The sequence below is a fragment of the Pseudophryne corroboree genome, chromosome 10 (assembly GCF_028390025.1).
Source record: "Pseudophryne corroboree isolate aPseCor3 chromosome 10, aPseCor3.hap2, whole genome shotgun sequence".
NCBI classification, from domain to species: domain Eukaryota; kingdom Metazoa; phylum Chordata; class Amphibia; order Anura; family Myobatrachidae; genus Pseudophryne; species Pseudophryne corroboree.
The window spans coordinates 296,186,552-296,207,832 of record NC_086453.1 but is presented as its reverse complement, the minus strand read 5'-3'; the positions used below and the strand labels follow the sequence as shown (position 1 = coordinate 296,207,832).

Here is a 21,281-nt window from a genome sequence, read left to right as displayed (position 1 = left end):
CCCCTCCATCCGTGGACTGTGGATGGAGGGCTGATAGCCGTGAAAGTGTTAAAAAGAATATTGTCTTTTGTTGTGGAACTACAAATCCCAGCAACACCCCCCCCCCCCCCCCCCCCCCCCGGCATGCTGGTACTTGGAGAACAACAAGCACCAGTGCTGGTTTAAAAAATATGGATGACCTCTACTTCTTTTGTCCCTCATATTTTTGGAACCAGGATCGGTCCAAGTGTCTGGTGCTGGTTGTTTAAATACGGGGAGTCCCCAATCAATTTTCTCCCTGTAATTTTGCAACCAGGACCGTCTCAAAGAGCCCACGGCTGGTTATGCTTTTGGGGGGGACCTGCAGGTCGTTTTTTTTTTTTTTTTAACACTTTCTTTACTTTCACAGAGAGAAGCACGCACGGATCTCACTGATCTGTGTATGCTTCTGACTAAGTAAAAAACATGACCAAAAACCGCTTATTTTTATTACTAAAAATCGCATGTTTACTTTACTAAAAATCAACAAAGATCGCAAGTTACAAACGTGCGATTTGGTGCGATTTTTTAGACACTTAAAAAAATCGCCCCCTATTACATCTATCCCCAGTTGTTATACAACATGAGAGGCAGCTTGTGCTGGAAGGTGCCATTAGTTTTCCCCTTCACACACAAGCAGCGATGTATAAAACCTATTGTGTCCGACAGGATGGTAGACAGCCGTAATCATTATAAACACCGGTTTTGCAAACTACCTTTGCATCAGTCATGTTTTGCAATTGATATTTGTGATGTGCTGCATGTGTGTGTTTCTTTTTGCTTAGCTGGCTCATTTTTTGGTCGAGCGGATGCAGAGATCTCCAACATTATCTTTCAAGGTGCTTACCTCTCCCCATCCCTTGGCGGAGGTCACTCGTCTCAAAGCTAAGTTTATTGACCCGCCTCCATTGCCGTTTTGTGTGGAGAGGCTCCCGGAGAGAATGGCGGTGTCTGTTGCTGTCAGGGGTGCCTGAGAGCGAGGGAGGAATAAACAAATACAAGTAGATAAGATGCTAAACGTTCAGTGTGTGTTTTATCCTATGAACTGACAAGAATGTTGTACAACATCAGGGCTTATACATATACACTATGTAGAGAAAAGTGATTGGACAATGCCCATGCAAGCGAAATGGTTTGAACCTGCCGCAGACGTGTTCATTAAGGTATAAATCGGGTAGAGGGGCACTGATTTGCTAATTAAATGGTTTGCCGGGAGGAGCTAACAGACAATCAGATGTATTAACCCGGAGAAGGCATAAGGAAGTGATAAACCAGTGATAAATGCAAGGTGATAAACACGCCAGCCAATCAGCTCCCATATGTAAATTAACAGTTAGGAGCTGATTGGCTGGTGCATTATCACCTTACACTTAACACTGGTTTATCACTTCCTTATGCCTTCTCCAGGTTAATACATCTACCCCAGAGTTTGAAAATGGGATCATCGTAGGCTGTGCGATCAGAGGTATGACTGTGAGAAGTATTGAGGATGCTAGGAAGGTTCCTAAATCCACGGTGGCTTTTGTCATTAATGCGTGGAAGAACGACGGTCATTGCAGGAACGCACCTAGCCCTGGAAGATCCTGAAAACTGCAACCCATGGACCGGAAAGTGTTCACCAGGGAGCAGCGAAAGAACAGGGGTGGTCCCATGCATACCATTGCACACGAGTACCAAATGGCCACTAATGTGCCGGTATGGACAAGAATACTTCGTAGGGAGGATATTATGGGCGAGCAGCTGCTCATAAACATCTAATCACAGAAGATGAATGCAGACTTGCGCTTACTATGGTGTAAAGAGTGCAAAAACTGGACAGTGGAACAATGGCAGTGAGTGTTGTGGATTGACGAATCATGGTTTACACTTTTCAGATCAGATGGACGTGTTTGGTGATTGCCAGGAGAATGGAGTAACACCAGAGTGTACAGTACCTACAGTTAAGCATGGAGGTGGTGGCGTTATGATGTGGGGCTGTTTCAGCTGGTTTGGCATGGGTCCACTAGTTGTAATGCATGGTCACACTAACTCTGAGAAGTATAGAGATGTTCTCGATAACTCTGCCACTTCCTACATTGTGGCAGTTCTACAGAAGCGCTGATACATTTTATCAGGACTACAATGCCACCTGTCATGTTTCCAGGGTGATGCTGGACTGGTATATTGAAAATTTGGTAACCCGGATGGATTGGCCAGATCAGAGTCCAGATCTTAACCCAGTTAGAACCTCTAGGACAAATTGGAGCGAGAGGTGCGTTCTAGGCTGACTCGACCTTCTTCAGAGTCACAGTTGGTCAATGTACTTAAGGTGGAATGGTAAAACATATCGATATTGTCCAGGACCTTGTGAACTGTTTGCCAAGAAGGGTGTCTGCAGTAATCACTGCACGTGGTGTACCTACAACGTACTGACATCAATAAAGATTCGATCTATTTGCTGTCAGTGTCCAATCACATTTGTCACCATAGTGTAGCTGGCTATAAAGATCTCCAAGAGGATAGGTTCAAAAGGTGGGTAAATATGACAAAAAGGCATTTTGTATACAGTACAAGGAATCCTAATATAAGTTTCTACCTTAGCTACATTAGTCAAGCAGTGAATGCAGCTCAGAACACCCCACGGGTGTAGATAAGTACATGACGGCTCTTACTGCCAAAGATATGGTCGAATTTAAATTGCTTCTGTCAACATAACAGAGTGTAAGCAACCATTTTGTGGGCGGGACAGAGAAGGCAGCCTATCCGATGTCCCAATATTAGTGACATCACAGACAGCAGAGGCAGTCGCTGTATAGGCTAAACAAATATTCCTATAAATAGTCAATTCATAAATGTGCCTCAGTGATTCAGCTCTCAGAGAGAGGATGCTGCCGTAGCACTTTTACTATCAACCTACTGGAACCGGTGTCTCGTTCCACCTTAAATGAAAGTCTATAGTGTTCTGACCTTGATAGGACAGGGAATCAAGACCTCCAGGTCCAGCACGTTGCTGCTGACTATCCTGGACTTTAAATTGTCTCTAGCTGGCAGTGGCAGATAAGACACTTTTCTATTTATTACCAGGGAAACATGCTTTATTTCAGAGTAACGTGAACTTTCACATGATGCTTTCCGATAATGTTTAGTAAAACACATGAGCATAAATTATTCTGTGGAGAGGACCGTACTGCTGTACATTTCAGCACAGCTAAAATAAAATAACGTATTAGGACTACATTGGAGACAATGTAGTACAGTGGTTAAGGTCACTGACTATATAATGGGAACACTGAGGGACTGGATGAAAGTACAAACTCTGATGCACCTTGCCATTTCCTGCAGACGGCGCATGCGCTTAGAACAGCAAACGAAGATAAGCCTGTTTGGAGGGGAGGCGATCCTGAGATGTTGGGATCCCGGCATGCGGTGAAATTCCACTGCCGGAATACCGGCGCCACAGGCTTTTCTCCCTCTGTGGGTATCCACAATGGGATCCGGTCTGAAGATCGACAGTATCTAGGTCGACAATGTTTAGGTCGACCTCTATAGGTCGACAGTCACTAGGTCGACATGGATGGAACGTCGACAGGGTTTCTAGGTCGACATGTGCTAGGTCGACAGGTCTAAAGGTCGACATGAGTTTTTCACATTTTTTCTTTTTTTGAATTTTTCATACTTAACGATCCACGTGGACTACGATTGGAACGGTAATCTGTGCCGAGCGAAGCGAAGGCACCATGCCCGAAGCATGGCGAGCAAAGCGAGCCATGCGAGGGGACGCGGTGCACTAATTTGGGATCCCGGTCACTCTACGAAGAAAACGACACCAAAATTTTTTTTAAATCCTCATGTCGACCTTTAGACCTGTCGACCTAGCACATGTCGACCTAGAAACCCTGTCGACCTTCCATCCATGTCGACCTAGTGACTGTCGACCTATAGTGGTCGACCTAAACATTGTCGACCTAGATACTGTCGATTTGATGAACCACACCCATCCACAATACTCATAGAGGGAGAACAGACCTGTGCATACAGTGTGGTGAGCCTGCAAGGGGCTTTCTAGCGCTCGCCCCACTGCCAGTATACTGGTGGCTGGGATCCCGCTGTCTGAATCATAACAGCTGGAATCCCGACCGCCGGTAAAACATATGTATTCCGTTTGGAGGGTATATTTTGATCTTTTGAACCTATTATAGGGCAGGTGCAAGTGTGCATGGATGAAGATAACTAAAAGCAAACCATGCACACACATAGGGTTTGGTGCAGCACAAGATGCCGACAGCATCTACGCATTATATATAAGTGCAAATTTCCGCATTATTTCCATGCACACTTTTTTGCAGCACAATTTACCTCTGTATTCGGCCCTGTAGGCTCAACTGGGCAGGGAAACGATGGAGTATATTTAAGTGCGGGGTTATAGAAGTGGAGATGTTGCCCATAGCAACCAATCACATTGTACTTAAAATTTATCCTGCACCATCTAGAACACAGGTTCTCAAACTCGGTCCTCAGGACCCCACACAGTTCATGTTTTCCAGGTCACCTATGGATATTTAAAATGTGACAGTTGATGATACACAGAGCACCTGCCGGGTGACATGGAAACATGACCTGTGTGGGGTCCCGAGGACCGAGTTTGAGAACCTCTGATCTAGAAGATAGTAGCTGCAATCTGATTGGTTGCTACAGGCAACATCTCCACTTCTATAAACCTGCACTTTAGTAAGTATACCCCTACGAGTGGAAAAACAATCTATGCACAGGGAAAGGTAACAATTGCATGATAAAAAACCCACACAAATATTAGTCATAGACTGGGGGTTAGATCACTGTGGAGAAGTCACGATACCCTCTGAGAGGTGTCACTAGGGGCGCATAAACAAGTTTGAGGGAGGGTGCAATATCATATTGGGGGTTATTCAGATGTGATTGGAGTCGTTCTTCATGCAGCAAAGCACTGATTATCGGTACTTTGCGCATGAGCAGGACCCGTTCTGTGGGGAGGCAGTCAATTGACCGCCTGTTGGGATCCCGGCGCTGGCTGGTTACCCTTTTTGGGTGGTGGTCCACGCCACCACCGGGTGGGGAATAGAAACCTGTGGCGACAGAAGGTCGCCACCGGGCCTGAATCGTGGCAAGCGGACATGCTGCGCTTGCCGCTGTGATCCCGGCTGTCGCGCTCCCAGCGTCTGCCTCCTGACCGCCGGTATCCCGATCGCCGGGATCTCGTACTGATCCTGCTATGTGTATATGCAAACAGGTCCTGTTTGGGGGAGGGGAGGGGGCGACGGCAGCCTCCATTTCTACAAATGGAGGCGTGTCGCTGCAGTTACAGGGGAGGGACGAGGCCAGGATCTCGGTCAGAGGGCGGAGATTTCCTGGCCTCTAGGTAGGACTTGCGGCAGCCGGCTTGTATGACTCTATGGGACACACAGCTGGCCGATAGTGACGGGGGAAGTTTTGATACTGCGTACTTGCACGCAGTTCGGATCAATACTGCAGCAGTGATGCCACCTGCTGCATTACCATATCAGAGCTATCGCTGCTGCTTCTACGTATAGCTCCTCCTGAATCTGCCCCATGGTGAGGTATATTATAGATGGGTATAACATGTTGCAGGGAGGGCTGGGAGTGGAAGTGGCTGAAGGACTGAGTAGAAAGTAGAAAACTGCAGACTTGCCAATTTTGAATCAAGTTACTTGAGTATTGCTGCTTCTATGGCAAAAAAGCAACCTGTTCTGTCCTAGTAAACTGCTGTCTGATTTAATCAGACAACTCAAAAAATCTCTGCATCATTACAGGTGTTAGCCCATCTCTCCCTTAGAATACACAGACACCCTTTCAGGTTGTTCCCAGGGGTCAGGCGGCCTGGTTGTGTAGCAGACTTGCGCGAAGCCCACATGCTGAGCATTATCTCACTGTGCCACTTAATTTACCTTGCTGATAAAGCCCAGCCTAAGGTAGCAATTGTCTGTCACCTTTATAAATAAAGATGAGCACGGTTTGTACATTTCAGCATCCCTTAATGCTAAGCGGGACTGTTATGCCTTGCAAATTCAGAAATCCTTTCATATAGTGAGACAATAGCGGCGCATACCTCAATGGACTGGGAGATGTGCATACGGTTAATTTCAATCTGGGGAAAGCCACTTTCTGGCAGGTCCTCAAATTCTTCATCATAGCGATCAAACAGTTCTGTGGCATCTACTCCAACGCTAATTGTCCCCTGAGAGGGCAGAAGTAAAGAAGAAAAATAAGATAAACATAAATTAAAACTTGGGATAAGCTGCATAATAAGACATTATTCAGAGCACCTGACGCCTAAACAAAATAGTGCCCTAGTTCACATTAGGTCACATAGTAGGGCTGCCAGAGCACATTATGCCACACAGCACCCCCAATTCCACATTATTACATAGTTCATATTATGCCACATTACAGTGCCTCCACTTCATATTGTTCCACATTACAGTGCCCCCAGTTCATATTATGTAACATTATAATGCCCTCCAGTTCATTTTATACCACATTACTATGAGCAGGTCCAGAGGCACAAGTAGATGTATTGTAGGTACCAAGGCAAAAGTATGTAAGCCCCTATGCATCACCCAATGGTGAACAAATAGGATTTGTATTACCTACCGGTATATCCTTTTCTTGTAGTCCGTAGAGGATACTGGGAATCCATTTAGTACCATGGGGTATAGTACCATGGGTCCACTAGGAGCCTTGGGCAATTTAAGAATTTGATAGTGTGTGCTAGCTCCTCCCCTCTATGCTCCACCTAAAGAGACTTAGGGGTATATGCAATTGCGGTCGAATTCCCGAAATTGTCGAAAAACTGGACTTTTTCGCCCAAAAAAAATAATCGACAATGCAATTCAGTACTTTCCGTCAAAAAAACGGACTTTCAAAATTCGACTTTTTGAAAATTCGACATTTGTCAAATTCGACATTTCTGCAATGGTACAAATGCAGCAATTCGCCAAAAGTATATTCAATTGAAGTTTGGAAATTCGACAACAGTGCTTTTAGACAGTAAATTCGTCATTTTCAATCCGCCACACTTTGGTGGGGGAATCTAATAAAAAAAATTTAAAACGTTTTTTTTTTGGTGTTTTTTTTTTTATTGGTAATAGCATATCTATTTATATTAGAAGGGATTAGGTACTTGGTTTGTCTATTTTGGAGGCACAAGTATTATTTATATATTTTTAAAAATATATATATATTTTTTTAAATGGAATGGTAAAATCCCGAAAAAAAAATGGCGTGGGGTCCCCCCTCCAAAGCATAACCAGCCTCTGGCTCTTCGAGCCGGTCCTGGTTCTAAAAATCCGGGGGAAAAATGACAGGGGATCCCCCGTATTTTTAAAACCAGCACCGGGCTCTGCGCCTGGTGCAAAAAATACGGGGCACAAAAAGCGTATGGGTCCCCCGTATTTTTTACACCAGCATCGGGCTCCACTAGCTGGACAGATAATGCCACAGCCGGGGGTCACTTTTATACCCAAATAAAAACAGGACACGCACACCGTGACAGTAAAACTTTATTACACACATGTCGACACACACATACTTACCTATGTTCACACGCCGACCTCTGTCCACTTGTCCAAGTAGAATCCACGTGTACCTGTGAATAAAATTATACTCACCTCAATCCAGTGTCCAGATTATAATCCTCATACTTAGCAAAACAACAAAACGAACACCCGGACCAAACGGACTGAAAGGGGTCCCACCCCACGTGACTGCTGTCACAGAAGGTCCCTTCAGCCAATCAGGAAGCGCTACTTCGTGGCACTCACCTGATTGGCTGTATGCGCGTCTGCTGTCAGACAGCGCATCGCACAGCTCCCTCTATTAGTTTCAATGGTGGGAACTTTGCGGGTAGCGGTGGGGTCACCCGCGGTCAGCCGCTGCCTGCGGGTGACCTCACCGCTGACGCAAAGTTCCCACCATTGAATATAATGGAGAGGCTTTGCGATGCGCTGTCTGACAGCTCAGACGCGCATACAGCCAATCAGCAGAGTGCCAGGACGTTGCGCTCGCTGATTGGCTGAAGAGACCTTCCTGTGACAGCAGTCACGGGGGGGTCTCTGCATTCGTGGAAAGGGGTCCCATGTGTAAACATGGGACCCCTTTCAGTCCGTTTGGTTCGGGTGTTCGTTTTTTTTTTTGCCAAGTACGAGGATTATTTTAAAAGATCCGGACACTGGATTGAGGTGAGTATAATTTTTTTCACAGGTACCCCGGATTCTTCAGTGACGAGGGGGGCGTGGCAGTCGGCGGGTCAACATAGGTAAGTATGTATGTGTCAGCATGTATGAAATAAAGTTTTACTTTCACGGTGTGTCTCCTGTTTTTATTTGGGTATTTTTTTTCCAGTAGAACTACAGGTACCAGCGGGTCCGTTTTTCTCCCGCATGCTGGTACTTGTGGTTCTCCAAGTACCAGCTTGCGGGGAGGCTTGCTGGGACTTGTAGTACTACTGGAAAAAACAATATTCTTTCAAATTTCTCAAGGCTATCAGCCCCCCATCCGCAGCCCTTGGATGGGGGGGGGGGGGGGGGGGGGGGGGACAGCCTCCGGCTTCACCCCTGGCCCTTGGGTGGCCGGGGGGACGGGACCCCTTGATTGAAGGGGTCCCCACTCCCCCAGGGTACCCTGGCCAGGGGTGACTAGTTGGATATTTAATGCCACGGCCGCAGGGCGCTGTATAAAAGTGACCCCCGGCTGTGGCATTATCTGTCCAGCTAGTGGAGCCCGATGCTGGTGTAAAAAAATAAGAATTTGCTTACCGATAATTCTATTTCTCGGAGTCCGTAGTGGATGCTGGGGTTCCTGAAAGGACCATGGGGAATAGCGGCTCCGCAGGAGACAGGGCACAAAAGTAAAGCTTTCCGATCAGGTGGTGTGCACTGGCTCCTCCCCCTATGACCCTCCTCCAAGCCAGTTAGGTACTGTGCCCGGACGAGCGTACACAATAAGGGAGGAATTTTGAATCCCGGGTAAGACTCATACCAGCCACACCAATCACACCGTACAACTTGTGATCTAAACCCAGTTAACAGTATGATAACAGCGGAGCCTCTGAAAAGATGGCTCACAACAATAATAACCCGATTTTTGTAACTATGTACAAGTATTGCAGATAATCCGCACTTGGGATGGGCGCCCAGCATCCACTACGGACTCCGAGAAATAGAATTATCGGTAAGTAAATTCTTATTTTCTCTATCGTCCTAGTGGATGCTGGGGTTCCTGAAAGGACCATGGGGATTATACCAAAGCTCCCAAACGGGCGGGAGAGTGCGGATGACTCTGCAGCACCGAATGAGAGAACTCCAGGGCCTCCTTAGCCAGGGTATCAAATTTGTAGAATTTAGCAAACGTGTTTGCCCCTGACCAAGTAGCTGCTCGGCAAGGTTGTAAAGCCGAGACCCCTCGGGCAGCCGCCCAAGATGAGCCCACCTTCCTTGTGGAATGGGCATTTACATATTTTGGCTGTGGCAGGCCTGCCACAGAATGTGCAAGCTGAATTGTATTACACATCCAACTAGCAATAGTCTGCTTAGAAGCAAGAGCACCCAGTTTGTTGGGTGCATACAGGATAACAGCAAGTCAGTTTTCCTGACTCCAGCCGTCCTGGAACATATTTTCAGGGCCCTGACAACATCTAGCAACTTGGAGTCCTCCAAGTCCCTAGTAGGTGCAAGGCACCACAATAAGCTGGTTCAGGTGAAACACTGACACCACCTTAGGGAGAGAACTGGGGACGAGTCCGCAGCTCTGCCCTGTCCGAATGGACAAACAGATATGGGCTTTTTTGAGAAAAAACCACCAATTTGACACTCGCCTGGTCCAGGCCAGGGCCAAGAGCATGGTCACTTTTCATGTGAGATGCTTCAAATCCACAGATTTGACTGGTTTTAAACCAATGTGATTTGAGGAATCCCAGAACTACGTTGAGATCCCACAGTGCCACTGGAGGCACAAAAGGGGGTTGTATATGCAATACTCCCTTGACAAACTTCTGGACTTCAGGAACTGAAGCCAATTCTTTCTGGAAGAAAATCGACAGGGCCGAAATTTGAACCTTAATGGACCCCAATTTGAGGCCCATAGACACTCCTGTTTGCAGGAAATGCAGGAAACGACCGAGTTGAAATTTCTTTGTGGGGCCTTCCTGGCCTCACACCACGCAACATATTTTCGCCACATGTGGTGATAATGTTGTGCGGTCACCTCCTTTCTGGCTTTGACCAGGGTAGGAATGACCTCTTCCGGAATGCCTTTTTCCCTTAGGATCCGGCTTTCCACCGCCATGCCGACAAACGCAGCTGCGGTAAGTCTTGGAACAGACATGGTACTTGCTGAAGCAAGTCCCTTCTTAGCGGCAGAGGCCATAAGACCTCTGTAAGCATCTCTTGAAGTTCCGGGTACCAAGTCCTTCTTGGCCAATCCGGAGCCATGAGTATAGTTCTTACTCCTCTACGTCTTATAATTCTCAGCACCTTAGGTATGAGAAGCAGAGGAGGGAACACATACACCGACTGGTACACCCACGGTGTTACCAGAACGTCCACAGCTATTGCCTGAGGGTCTCTTGACCTGGCGCAATACCTGTCCCGTTTTTTGTTCAGACGGGACGCCATCATGTCCACCTTTGGTATTTCCCAACGGTTTATAATCATGTGGAAAAAAACTTCCCGATGAAGTTTCCACTCTCCCGGGTGGAGGTCGTGCCTGCTGAGGAAGTCTGCTTCCCAGTTTCCATTCCCGGGATGAAACACTGCTGACAGTGCTATCACATGATTTTCCGCCCAGCGAAAAGTCCTTGCAGTTTTTGCCATTGCCCTCCTGCTTCTTGTGTCGCCCTGTCTGTTTACGTGGGCGACTGCCGTGATGTTTTTCCCACTGGATCAATACCGGCTGACCTTGAAGCAGAGGTCTTGCTAAGCTTAGAGCATTATAAATTTACCCTTAGCTCCAGTATATTTATGTGGAGAAAAGTCTCCAGACTTGATCACACTCCCTGGAAATTTTTTCCTTGTGTGACTGCTCCCCAGCCTCTCGGGCTGGGCTCCGTGGTCACCAGCATCCAATCCTGAATGCCGAATCTGCGGCCCTCTAGAAGATGAGCACTCTATAACCACCACAGGAGAGACACCCTTGTCCTTGGATATAGGGTTATCCGCTGATGCATCTGAAGATGCGATCCGGACCATTTGTCCAGCAGATCCCACTGAAAAGTTCTTGCGTGAAATCTGCCGAATGGAATTGCTTCGTAGGAAGCCACCATTTTTACCAGGACCCTTGTGCAATGATGCACTGTTTTTAGGAGGTTCCTGACTAGCTCGGATAACTCCCTGGCTTTCTCTTCCGGGAGAAACACCTTTTTCTGGACTGTGTCCAGAATCATCCCTAGGCACAGCAGACGTGTCGTCGGGATCAGCTGCGATTTTGGAATATTTAGAATCCACCCGTGCTGTTGTAGCAGTATCCGAGATAGTGCTACTCCGACCTCCAACTGTTCCCTGGACTATGCCCTTATCAGGAGATCGTCCAAGTAAGGGATAATTAAGACGCCTTTTCTTCGAAGAAGAATCATCATTTCGGCCATTACCTTGGTAAAGACCCGGGGTGCCGTGGACAATCCAAACGGCAGCGTCTGAAACTGATAGTGACAGTTCTGCACCACGAACCTGAGGTACCCTTAGTGAGAAGGGCAAATTTGGGACATAGAGGTAAGCATCCCTGATGTCCCGGGACACTATATAGTCCCCTTCTTCCTGGTTCGTTATCACTGCTCTGAGTGACTCCATCTTGATTTGAACCTTTGTAAGTGTTCAAAAAATTTTTTTAGAATAAGTCTCACCTAGCCTTCTGGCTTCAGTACCACAATATAGTGTGGAATAATACCCCTTTTCTTGTAGTAGGAGGGGTAATTTAATTATCACCTGCTGGGAATACAGCTTGTGAATTTTTTCCCATACTGCCTCCTTGTCGGAGGGAGACCTTGGTAAAACAGACTTCAGGAGCCTGCGAAGGGGAAACGTCTCGACATTCCAATCTGTACCCCTGGGATACTACTTGTAGGATCCAGGGGTCCTGTACGGTCTCAGCGCCATGCTGAGAACTTGTCAGAAGCGGTGGAACGCTTCTGTTCCTGGGAATGGGCTGCCTGCTGCAGTCTTCTTCCCTTTCCTCTATCCCTGGGCAGATATGATCTTATAGGGACGAAAGGACTGAGGCTGAAAAGACGGTGTCTTTTTCTGCAGAGATGTGACTTAGGGTAAAAACGGCGGATTTTCCAGCAGTTGCCGTGGCCACCAGGTCCGATGGACCGACCCCAAATAACTCCTCTTCCTTTATACGGCAATACACCTTTGTGCCGTTTGGAATCTGCATCACCTGACCACTGTCGTGTCCATAACATCTTCTGGCAGATATGGACATCGCATTTACTCTTGATGCCAGAGTGCAAATATCCCTCTGTGCATCTCGCATATATAGAAATGCATCCTTTAAATGCTCTATAGTCAATAAAATACTGTCCCTGTCAAGGGTATCAATATTTTTAGTCAGGGAATCCGACCAAGCCACCCCAGCTCTGCACATCCAGGCTGAGGCGATCGCTGGTCGCAGTATAACACCAGTATGTGTGTATATACTTTTTATGATATTTTCCAGCCTCCTGTCAGCTGGTCCTTGAGGACGGCCCTATCTATAGACGGTACCGCCACTTGTTTTGATAAGCGTGTGAGCGCCTTATCCACCCTAAGGGGTGTTTCCCAACGCGCCCTAACTTCTGGCGGGAAAGGGTATACCGCCCATAATTTTCTATCGGGGGGAACCCACGCATCATCACACACTTTATTTAATTTATCTGATTCAGGAAAAACTACGGTAGTTTTTTCACATCCCACATAATACCCTCTTATGTGGTACTTGTAGTATCAGAAATATGTAACACCTCCTTCATTGCCTTTAACGTGTGGCCCTAATAAGGAATACGTTTGTTTATTCACCGTCGACACTGGATTCAGTGTCCCTGTCTGTGTCTGTGTCGACCGACTAAAGTAAACGGGCGTTTTAAAACCCCTGACGGTGTTTTTGAGACGTCTGGACCGGTACTAATTGTTTGTCGGCCGTCTCATGTCGTCAACAGACCTTGCAGCGTGTTGACATTATCACGTAATTCCCTAAATAAGCCATCCATTCCGGTGTCGACTCCCTAGAGAGTGACATCACCATTACAGGCAATTGCTCCGCCTCCTCACCAACATCGTCCTCATACATGTCGACACACACGTACCGACACACAGCACACACACAGGGAATGCTCTGATAGAGGACAGGACCCACTAGCCCTTTGGAGAGACAGAGGGAGAGTTTACCAGCACACACCAAAAACGCTATAATTATATAGGGACAACCTTATATAAGTGTTTTCCCTTATAGCATCTTTTTTATATATTTCTAACGCCAAATTAGTGCCCCCCCTCTCTGTTTTAACCCTGTTTCTGTAGTGCAGTGCAGGGGAGAGCCTGGGAGCCTTCCCTCCAGCCTTTCTGTGAGGGAAAATGGCGCTGTGTGCTGAGGAGATAGGCCCCGCCCCTTTTTCGGCGGCCTCGTCTCCCGCTCTTAACGGATTCTGGCAGGGGTTAAATATCTCCATATAGCCTCCGGAGGCTATATGTGAGGTATTTTTAGCCAAAATAGGTATTCATTTGCCTCCCAGGGCGCCCCCCTCCCAGCGCCCTGCACCCTCAGTGACTGCCGTGTGAAGTGTGCTGAGAGGAAAATGGCGCACAGCTGCAGTGCTGTGCGCTACCTTTAGAAGACTGAGGAGTCTTCTGCCGCCGATTCTGGACCTCTTCTTACTTCAGCATCTGCAAGGGGGCCGGCGGCAAGGCTCCGGTGACCATCCAGGCTGTACCTGTGATCGTCCCTCTGGAGCTGATGTCCAGCAGCCAAGAAGCCAATCCATCCTGCACGCAGGTGAGTTCACTTCTTCTCCCCTAAGTCCCTCGTTGCAGTGATCCTGTTGCCAGCAGGACTCACTGTAAAATAAAAAACCTAAGCTAAACTTTTCTAAGCAGCTCTTTAGGAGAGCCACCTAGATTGCACCCTTCTCGGCCGGGCACAAAAATCTAACTGGCTTGGAGGAGGGTCATAGGGGGAGGAGCCAGTGCACACCACCTGATCGGAAAGCTTTACTTTTGTGCCCTGTCTCCTGCGGAGCCGCTATTCCCCATGGTCCTTTCAGGAACCCCAGCATCCACTAGGACGATAGAGAAATACGGGGGACCCCTACTCTTTTTGTCCCCCGTATTTTTTGCACCAGCACCAGGCGCAGAGCCCGGTGCTGGTTTTAAAAATACGGGGGGATCACCTGTCATTTCCCCCCCCCCCCCGGATTTTTAGAACCAGGACCGGCTCGAAGAGCCCGAGGCTAGTTATGCTTTGGAGGGGGGACCCCACGCAATTTTTTTCCGGGCTTTTTCCCGTTTTTAAAAAATCGGATCAAAATCCGTCAAATCGGCCGTTTTTCGACAGCGGGACTGTCGAATCCGTTTTTTATTGAATATGGTAAATTTCGGCACCCACTTGCCGGAATTTGACGGTCGAATTGTGTCGAATTAAAAAACGGGCGAAAAATTGCCGCGATTCGCCGCTAATTGCATATACCCCTTAGTCTAGGAAACTGTGCACGAGGAGACAGACGTACTTTGAGAGAAGGCCAGATAAGGAAAGTGGTGAGATTACGAACTAGCACACAGAGCAATAGGAAAGCCATGCTAACCAAACTTGAAACATGAACAGTAACCGCTGAACAAACCAGAATACTTAACCAAGTAACAGTGCAGGAAGAACGAAGCACCGGGCGAGCGCCCAGTATCCTCTACGGACTATGAGAAAAGGATTTACCGGTAGGTAATTAAAATCCTATTTTCTCTTACGTCCTAGAGGATACTGGGAATCCATTTAGTACCATGGGGAAGTACCAAAGCTCCCAAACCGGGTGGGAGAGTGCTGAGGTTCCTGCAGAACTGATTGACCAAACTGAAGGTCCCCAGAGGCCAAAGTATCGAACTTGTAAAACCTTGCAAACGTTTTCAAACCTGATCAAGTAGCTGCTCAGCAGAGTTGTAAAGCTGAGTCACCCCAGGCAGCCACCCAAGAAGAACCCACCGACCTAGTAGAGTGGGCTTGTACAGATTTTGGAACCAGCAATCCTGCCGTGGAATAAGTATGCTGGATAGTGAGCCTGATTCAGCATGCGATAGACTGCTTTGAAGCAGGACACCCAATTTTATTGGGATCATAGAGAACGAACAGGGAGTCAGATTGTCAGTGACGAGCTGTTCTCTTTACATACACCTTCAAAGACCTCACAACATCCAAACACTTCGAAGTAGCAGAGGTGTCCATCACAGCCGGAACCACAATAGGTTGGTTGATGTGAAAAGCGGACGCCCCCTTAGGAAGAAATTGCTGACGAGTTCTGAGTTCAGCTCTGTCCTCATGGAAAATTAAGTAGGGACTCTTGTGAGACAACGCCCCTAGCTCCGACACACGTCTTGCTGAGGCCAAGGCCAACAGTGTGACGGTCTTCCACATAAGGTACTTTACGTCAACCTCCTGTAACGGTTCAAACTAGTCCGACTGGAGGGACTGCAGCACCAAATTGAGATCCCAAGGTGCCGTGGGAGGCTGGATGTGCAGAAAACCTTTCAAGAATGTCTGGACCTCAGGGAGCAAAGCCAATTGTTTCTGAAAGAAAATAGACAAAGCCGCAATCTGTACTTTAATGGAGCCTAGGGGTAGGCCCACATCCACTCCCGACTGCAGAAAAAGCAGGAGACGTCCCAGATGAAATTCCACCGCAGAATATTGTCTGCTTTCACACCAAGAGACATACTTCTTCCATATACGGTGGTAATATTTAGAGGTTACCTTTTTCCTGGCTTGGATCATAGTCGGGATGACCTTGTCGGGAATCCCTCTTCTGGCTAGAATCAGCCGTTCAACCTCCATGGCATTAACCGTAGCTGCGGTAAGTCTTGATAGACGAACGGGCCCTGTTGCAGAAGATCCTCGCGAAGAGGCAGAGGCCACGGATCTTCGAGGAGCATCTCCAGAAGGTCCGCATACTAGGCCCTTCTTAGCCAGTCCAGAGCAAAGACTGTTGCTTGAACCTTTTCCCTTCTTATTCTCTTTAGAATTCTTGGGATCAGAGGAAGTGGAGGAAACACGTACACCATCTGGTAGACCCACGGAGTCGTCAGAGCGTCTACCACCACTGCCTGTGGGTCTCTCGACCTGGAACAATACCGCTGGAGCTTCTTGTTGAGACGAGAGGTCATCATGTCGATTTATGGATATCCCCAACTACGTGTCAAGCACCTGAACACCTCCGGGTGAAAGCTCCACTCCCCCGGGTGCAGGTCGTGTCTGCTGAGGAAGTCTGCTTCCCAGTTGTCTAGTCACGGAATGAAGACCGCCGACAACGCCACAGCGTGTTTTTCTGCCCAGAGGAGAATTCTTGACACCTCTGACATTGCTGCTCTGCTTTTCGTTCCGCCCTGTGGGGTTATGTACGTTACCGCTGTTACATTGTCCGACTGGACTTGAATGGCCTGATTCCGAAGTAGAGATGAGGCCTGCAGAAGTGCGGTGAATATTGCCCTGAGTTCCAAGATGTTTATTGGAAAGAGGACTTCCTGACTTGACCATCTTCCTTGAAACTGCACCCCTTGGGTGACTGCTCCCTCTGAGGCTTGCGTCTGTGGTTAGCAGAATCCAATTCTGAATCTCGAACCCACGACCCTCGACAAGGTGAGAAGTCTGTAGCGAGCACAGTAAGGAGATTCTGGCTTTTGGCGACAGACAGATCCTCTGGTGCATGTGAAGATGCGATCCGGTCCATTTGTCCAACAGATCCAGCTGGAAGGGCCTTGCATGAAACCTTCCGTACTGAAGCACTTTGTAAGAGGCCACCATTTTCCCCAGAAGGCGAATGCACAGATGCACCGAGATCCGGGTTGGCTTCAGGACAGCCCGAACCATCAAAAGGATTTTCATAGCCTTCTCCAAGGGAAGGAACACTCTCTGAGATTCCGTGTCCAGTATCATTCCCAGGAAGGAAAGCCTCTGTGTCGTTTCCAGGTAAGATTTGGTAAGTTCAGAATCCCCCTGTGATCCAGGAGTAGTCTGGTTGAGAGGCCAATGCTGTCCAACAACCGCTCCCTGGACTGTGCCTTTATCAGAAGATCACCCAGGTTCGGAATTAAGTTCACTCCCTGTTTGCAGAGTAGAAACACCATAAAATTTGCAGAGTTCTGTATACGTTGCAGGAGTAAAATAATCTCCCCCTTAGTCAAGGTACCTAACACCTCAATTAGGTTACCCGACCATTTGGCGATGGCCTTAGTAATCCACCCACATGCTATGGTGGGTCTCTGGGCCACCCCAGCAGCTGAATACAAAGATTTGAGTGCATTCTCAATTCTACGATCAGCTGTGTCTTTTAGGGAGGCTGCACTCGGGACAGGCAATACAATTTTCCGTGACAGCCTGGATACTGATGCATCCACTATCGGTGGATTTTCCTATTTTTTCCTATCCTCAGGAGGAAAGGAAAAAGATGATATCAATCTTTTAGAGATTTAAAATTTCCTATCAGGATTAACCCACGGTTCTTCAAACTGGGTATTTAGTTTCATTGACACAGGAAAAGTGGCTGAGGATTTATTTTCTATATTAAAATAAGATTCCTCAGTCTCCTCTGTTACCTTATCAGGGATATGCAGAACTTCTCCGATAGCTTCTATGAGAGCCTCTATTACCTGTGACAGAGTAGCCTCCCCCACCTCTGAGTCCACCTCCCCCTCCTCCATGTCTGACTCATCATCAGAGTCAGACTTCAGGATATGGGCCAAAGGACGTTTTTGCGGACAAATGGTAGGGTACTGAGACGCTGGTTTGCATTCTGAGTCTCTGTTCAAAAACTCAGTCATCGATTGTCTTAAGTATTCAGTCTCTTTCTCATTGCGGGACAATTTAGAAGAAATATTGGAAATCATTCCCCTAACGGAACCCAGCCAAGCTTGCACTGCCCCGCTAGCCTGGGAGGGTGCACTGCACTGAGTACACTGCAGTGAATCCCCTAGAGAAGAAAAGCACTGTGCCTTACATGAAACACATTCTTTGTCTGACATACTGTGACTGTACACACACACAGGAACAGGTTAAATGCACAATTAACCCACAAAGAGCCCTTAAGAGAGACACAGAGATAGCCTGGAGCCAGCACACAGCGCCCTTACTGCCAATGCCAAGTTTAGCCGGGTCGCAGACTAAGTACCCAGATTGGGGAGCTAGTACACTAGTAAGCGCTCCCCCCCTGCTATGAGCCCCTGGTACCGCTGAGGTAATCTGGAGTCTCTCCGGAGGAACTGTGCGTCCCTATCAGTTAGCGTCTGTGTCCACTGCTGAGGGAAAATGGTGCTGGTGAGCTGCTGGATCCCCTCATAGTGAAGCCTCGCCCCTTCAATGGCGTGCGGTCTTCCTGCTTTTTTTATACTGGCGGAGGTAATTTTAGTACCTAAAATGGAGTGGGCCCCCTTTTAAGTCTGTAATGCCAGTCAGGGTACTGTGTACACACGTAGTGTACTTAGACTCAGTTCACTCCCTCAGAAGCGGTGCGTCTGCACTGTGTACGGAGTCTGGAGAGTCATCCGCCCCCTGTAGAAGCCGCGCGTCTCTGTACCCTCATGCCGTCATAATGGCTGGCGACCCGCTAACCGGGACGCCGGCTTAGTACTCACCACTCTTCTATCTTCTGGCTCTGTTAGGGGTGGCGGCGTGCTGCGGGAATGTACGCTCGCCGAGGTAAGGCTTGCGAATAGTGTCCTATTAGCGGGGAATGGGACCATCAACCCTTCAAGAGGTTGGGCCATTCTACCCCCCTAAGTCCCACGAAGCAGGCAGGCTGGTGCCATCCAGACCTGCCTGAAAATAACAAACATACAAAATAAATGCAGAAATCTCTTCAGGAGCTTCCAGCGACGTGACCGGCTCCTCCGGGCACATTTTCTAAACGGAGTCTGGTAGGAGGGTCATAGAGGGAGGAGCCAGTGCACACTATCAAATTCTTAAAGTGTCCGAGGCTCCTAGTGGACCCGTCTACACCCCATGATACTAAATGGATTCCCAGTATCCTCTAGAACGTAAGAGAAATGAATATAACACATATACGTTTAACAGGGAAGATGGGCCCCTCTCAGCTCTGGGGTCCATAGCAGCTGCACTCCCTGCACCTATGGCCTTGGGGGGAAGCCATTTTGTAGGTTTAACAAACACTCATGAGAACACAGTTTATCAATTTACCAGGAGCTATAGATATCCCTTGGGTGAAGTATTTGTGTCGCAGTGACGTCACTTCACCAATGTGATTGGATAGGCTGCATTCTCAGAAATCATCAGTCTTCCCACATATGGCCACCTCCATTTTATATAGGCCAGATGAACACATTAAAATATCTATAGCCCTTATTGACTTCTGTGTGTACTGTAGTGTGTAGTAAAAAGTCACAGAATCATAGGTGTGAATCAAACTTAAGGCACGGGGAAGGGGTTTTTAAGTGAAAATCACTTTTAAAACAATCTCTGGGGTTGGGCTGGGGGATGTTATAGCTATTTTATAACCATTAAACTCAATAGGAAATAATAATATGTGATGATGCACTCCATACTATACAGCAAATTACATACAGTAGGAATCAAATCACTGGTATTCATACAATAGCAAAAGGCATTTACAGGCCTTCCTGCATATAACACCACCACTTTTGGTTATAAATCTCTCGCTCGCTGTCTATATATAAAATGAAAGCAGTCCACAAATAAATAATAGTTATCTAGACTATGTACATTTGAAATCAATACAATTCTCTATAGCCTAAGTATATTGATCCCTTTATAAGAACCACTAAGGGCATTAGAAACATATTTGTTTATGCAAGCTTATAACAATTATTAAGTATAGTAACTGGGGTAGAACGTCAGGAAAAGAATGGTTCTAACTCTCAAACTATTGTGCTGTGCAGGTATCAGCATGTGTCCAAAACTTTCATAAGGAGAGAGAGAGAGATAGATAGGAGAGAGAGAGCGCGAGCGCAACCTTCAGCGTAATCCATACCTGGTGTAACAGTCACCTCCCAGCTGTCACCATCTGAGCTGGACAGTACTGATTTGAGAAGACCGTCTTGCAAACCTGACAGTTCATTAGCTTTACGGCTTTTAGGATGCTAAGCAATGCAGTAGTCTTTTTAGGGTAAGAGACGACACAGACACACACGGGAAAAGTGGCACACCTCCGAGGTGGCATGACCTTGCCCATTTGCGATTTGCACCAGGACAACATGAGGTTGAATATACCATTCGAATTAAGATAAACTATTGACACGCTACTGAAATATTTTGAAGGTTATCTATTATACTATCAAACCACGACAATTCATAGCTACAACCTGCCTATATGCCACGGTGTAGCTATGAAACGCCTTGACATTGAAAAATGCTGACACAATCTTTCAATGGCTAAATGCAGAATGAATGGCTATCACTGGGATTTAAACTGATCGCTTAAAGCAGCAATCGCACACAGGTTTATAGCTGCCAGGCAGAGACAGTCTGCTCCACAGATACATGCTCTCAGTCTCTCCTATCATGTGATGGCAGAGGGGGGAGAGGGTTGTGGTGGTCATCACAGAGGTGTTCCAAAGCCTCTCTGCTCGATGTATCATGTGCCATTTGACTGTTGTTGCTATGGTAGTCACATAATTGTGCGGAAAATATGCAGGACGGTCAATAACAATCTGAAGAAAACAAACCAAGCATAAAAAGGAATACACCCTTTCTTTCATGCTTCAGATACCCTTAAAAAAGCAAAAGGTTTCACCAACATGCCCTATGCAGATCGAACAACCCAGTGGGCATGACCAGAGATCCCCTTGATGAAGTCCAGATAGGACGAAACGCGTTGGCTGTTACCTGATATAACCCATCTTCTCAAGTTAAGAGTTATTATTTTTCCTTTTACATTGATCTTTTACATTTTGTCTACTTGTTTTAAATTACTGCATGGATGTTATTTTATGTGTATATATAGCTCCAGAGGCAGTTTTTTTTAACTTATGGCTTTGTATTTTTGGTTTTATTAGTGCTGTTTATCTGTGAATTACATTTTTTTTATTACCTTT

The 21,281-nt window shown here is 47.1% G+C and overlaps 1 protein-coding gene across 1 annotated transcript in view; it reads right to left on the bottom strand.

Moving 5' to 3' along the window:
* Window positions 1-21,281, bottom strand: part of DNAJC11 (DnaJ heat shock protein family (Hsp40) member C11) — a 298,464-nt gene that overhangs the window by 89,459 nt on the left and 187,724 nt on the right. Inside the window, exons 5-6 of the mRNA XM_063943394.1 lie at window positions 6,101-6,229; window positions 866-988 (exon numbers count right to left, since the gene is read on the bottom strand). Of these exons, the coding sequence (XP_063799464.1) occupies window positions 866-988; window positions 6,101-6,229 (252 nt within the window). The remainder of the gene's footprint in view (window positions 1-865; window positions 989-6,100; window positions 6,230-21,281) is intronic.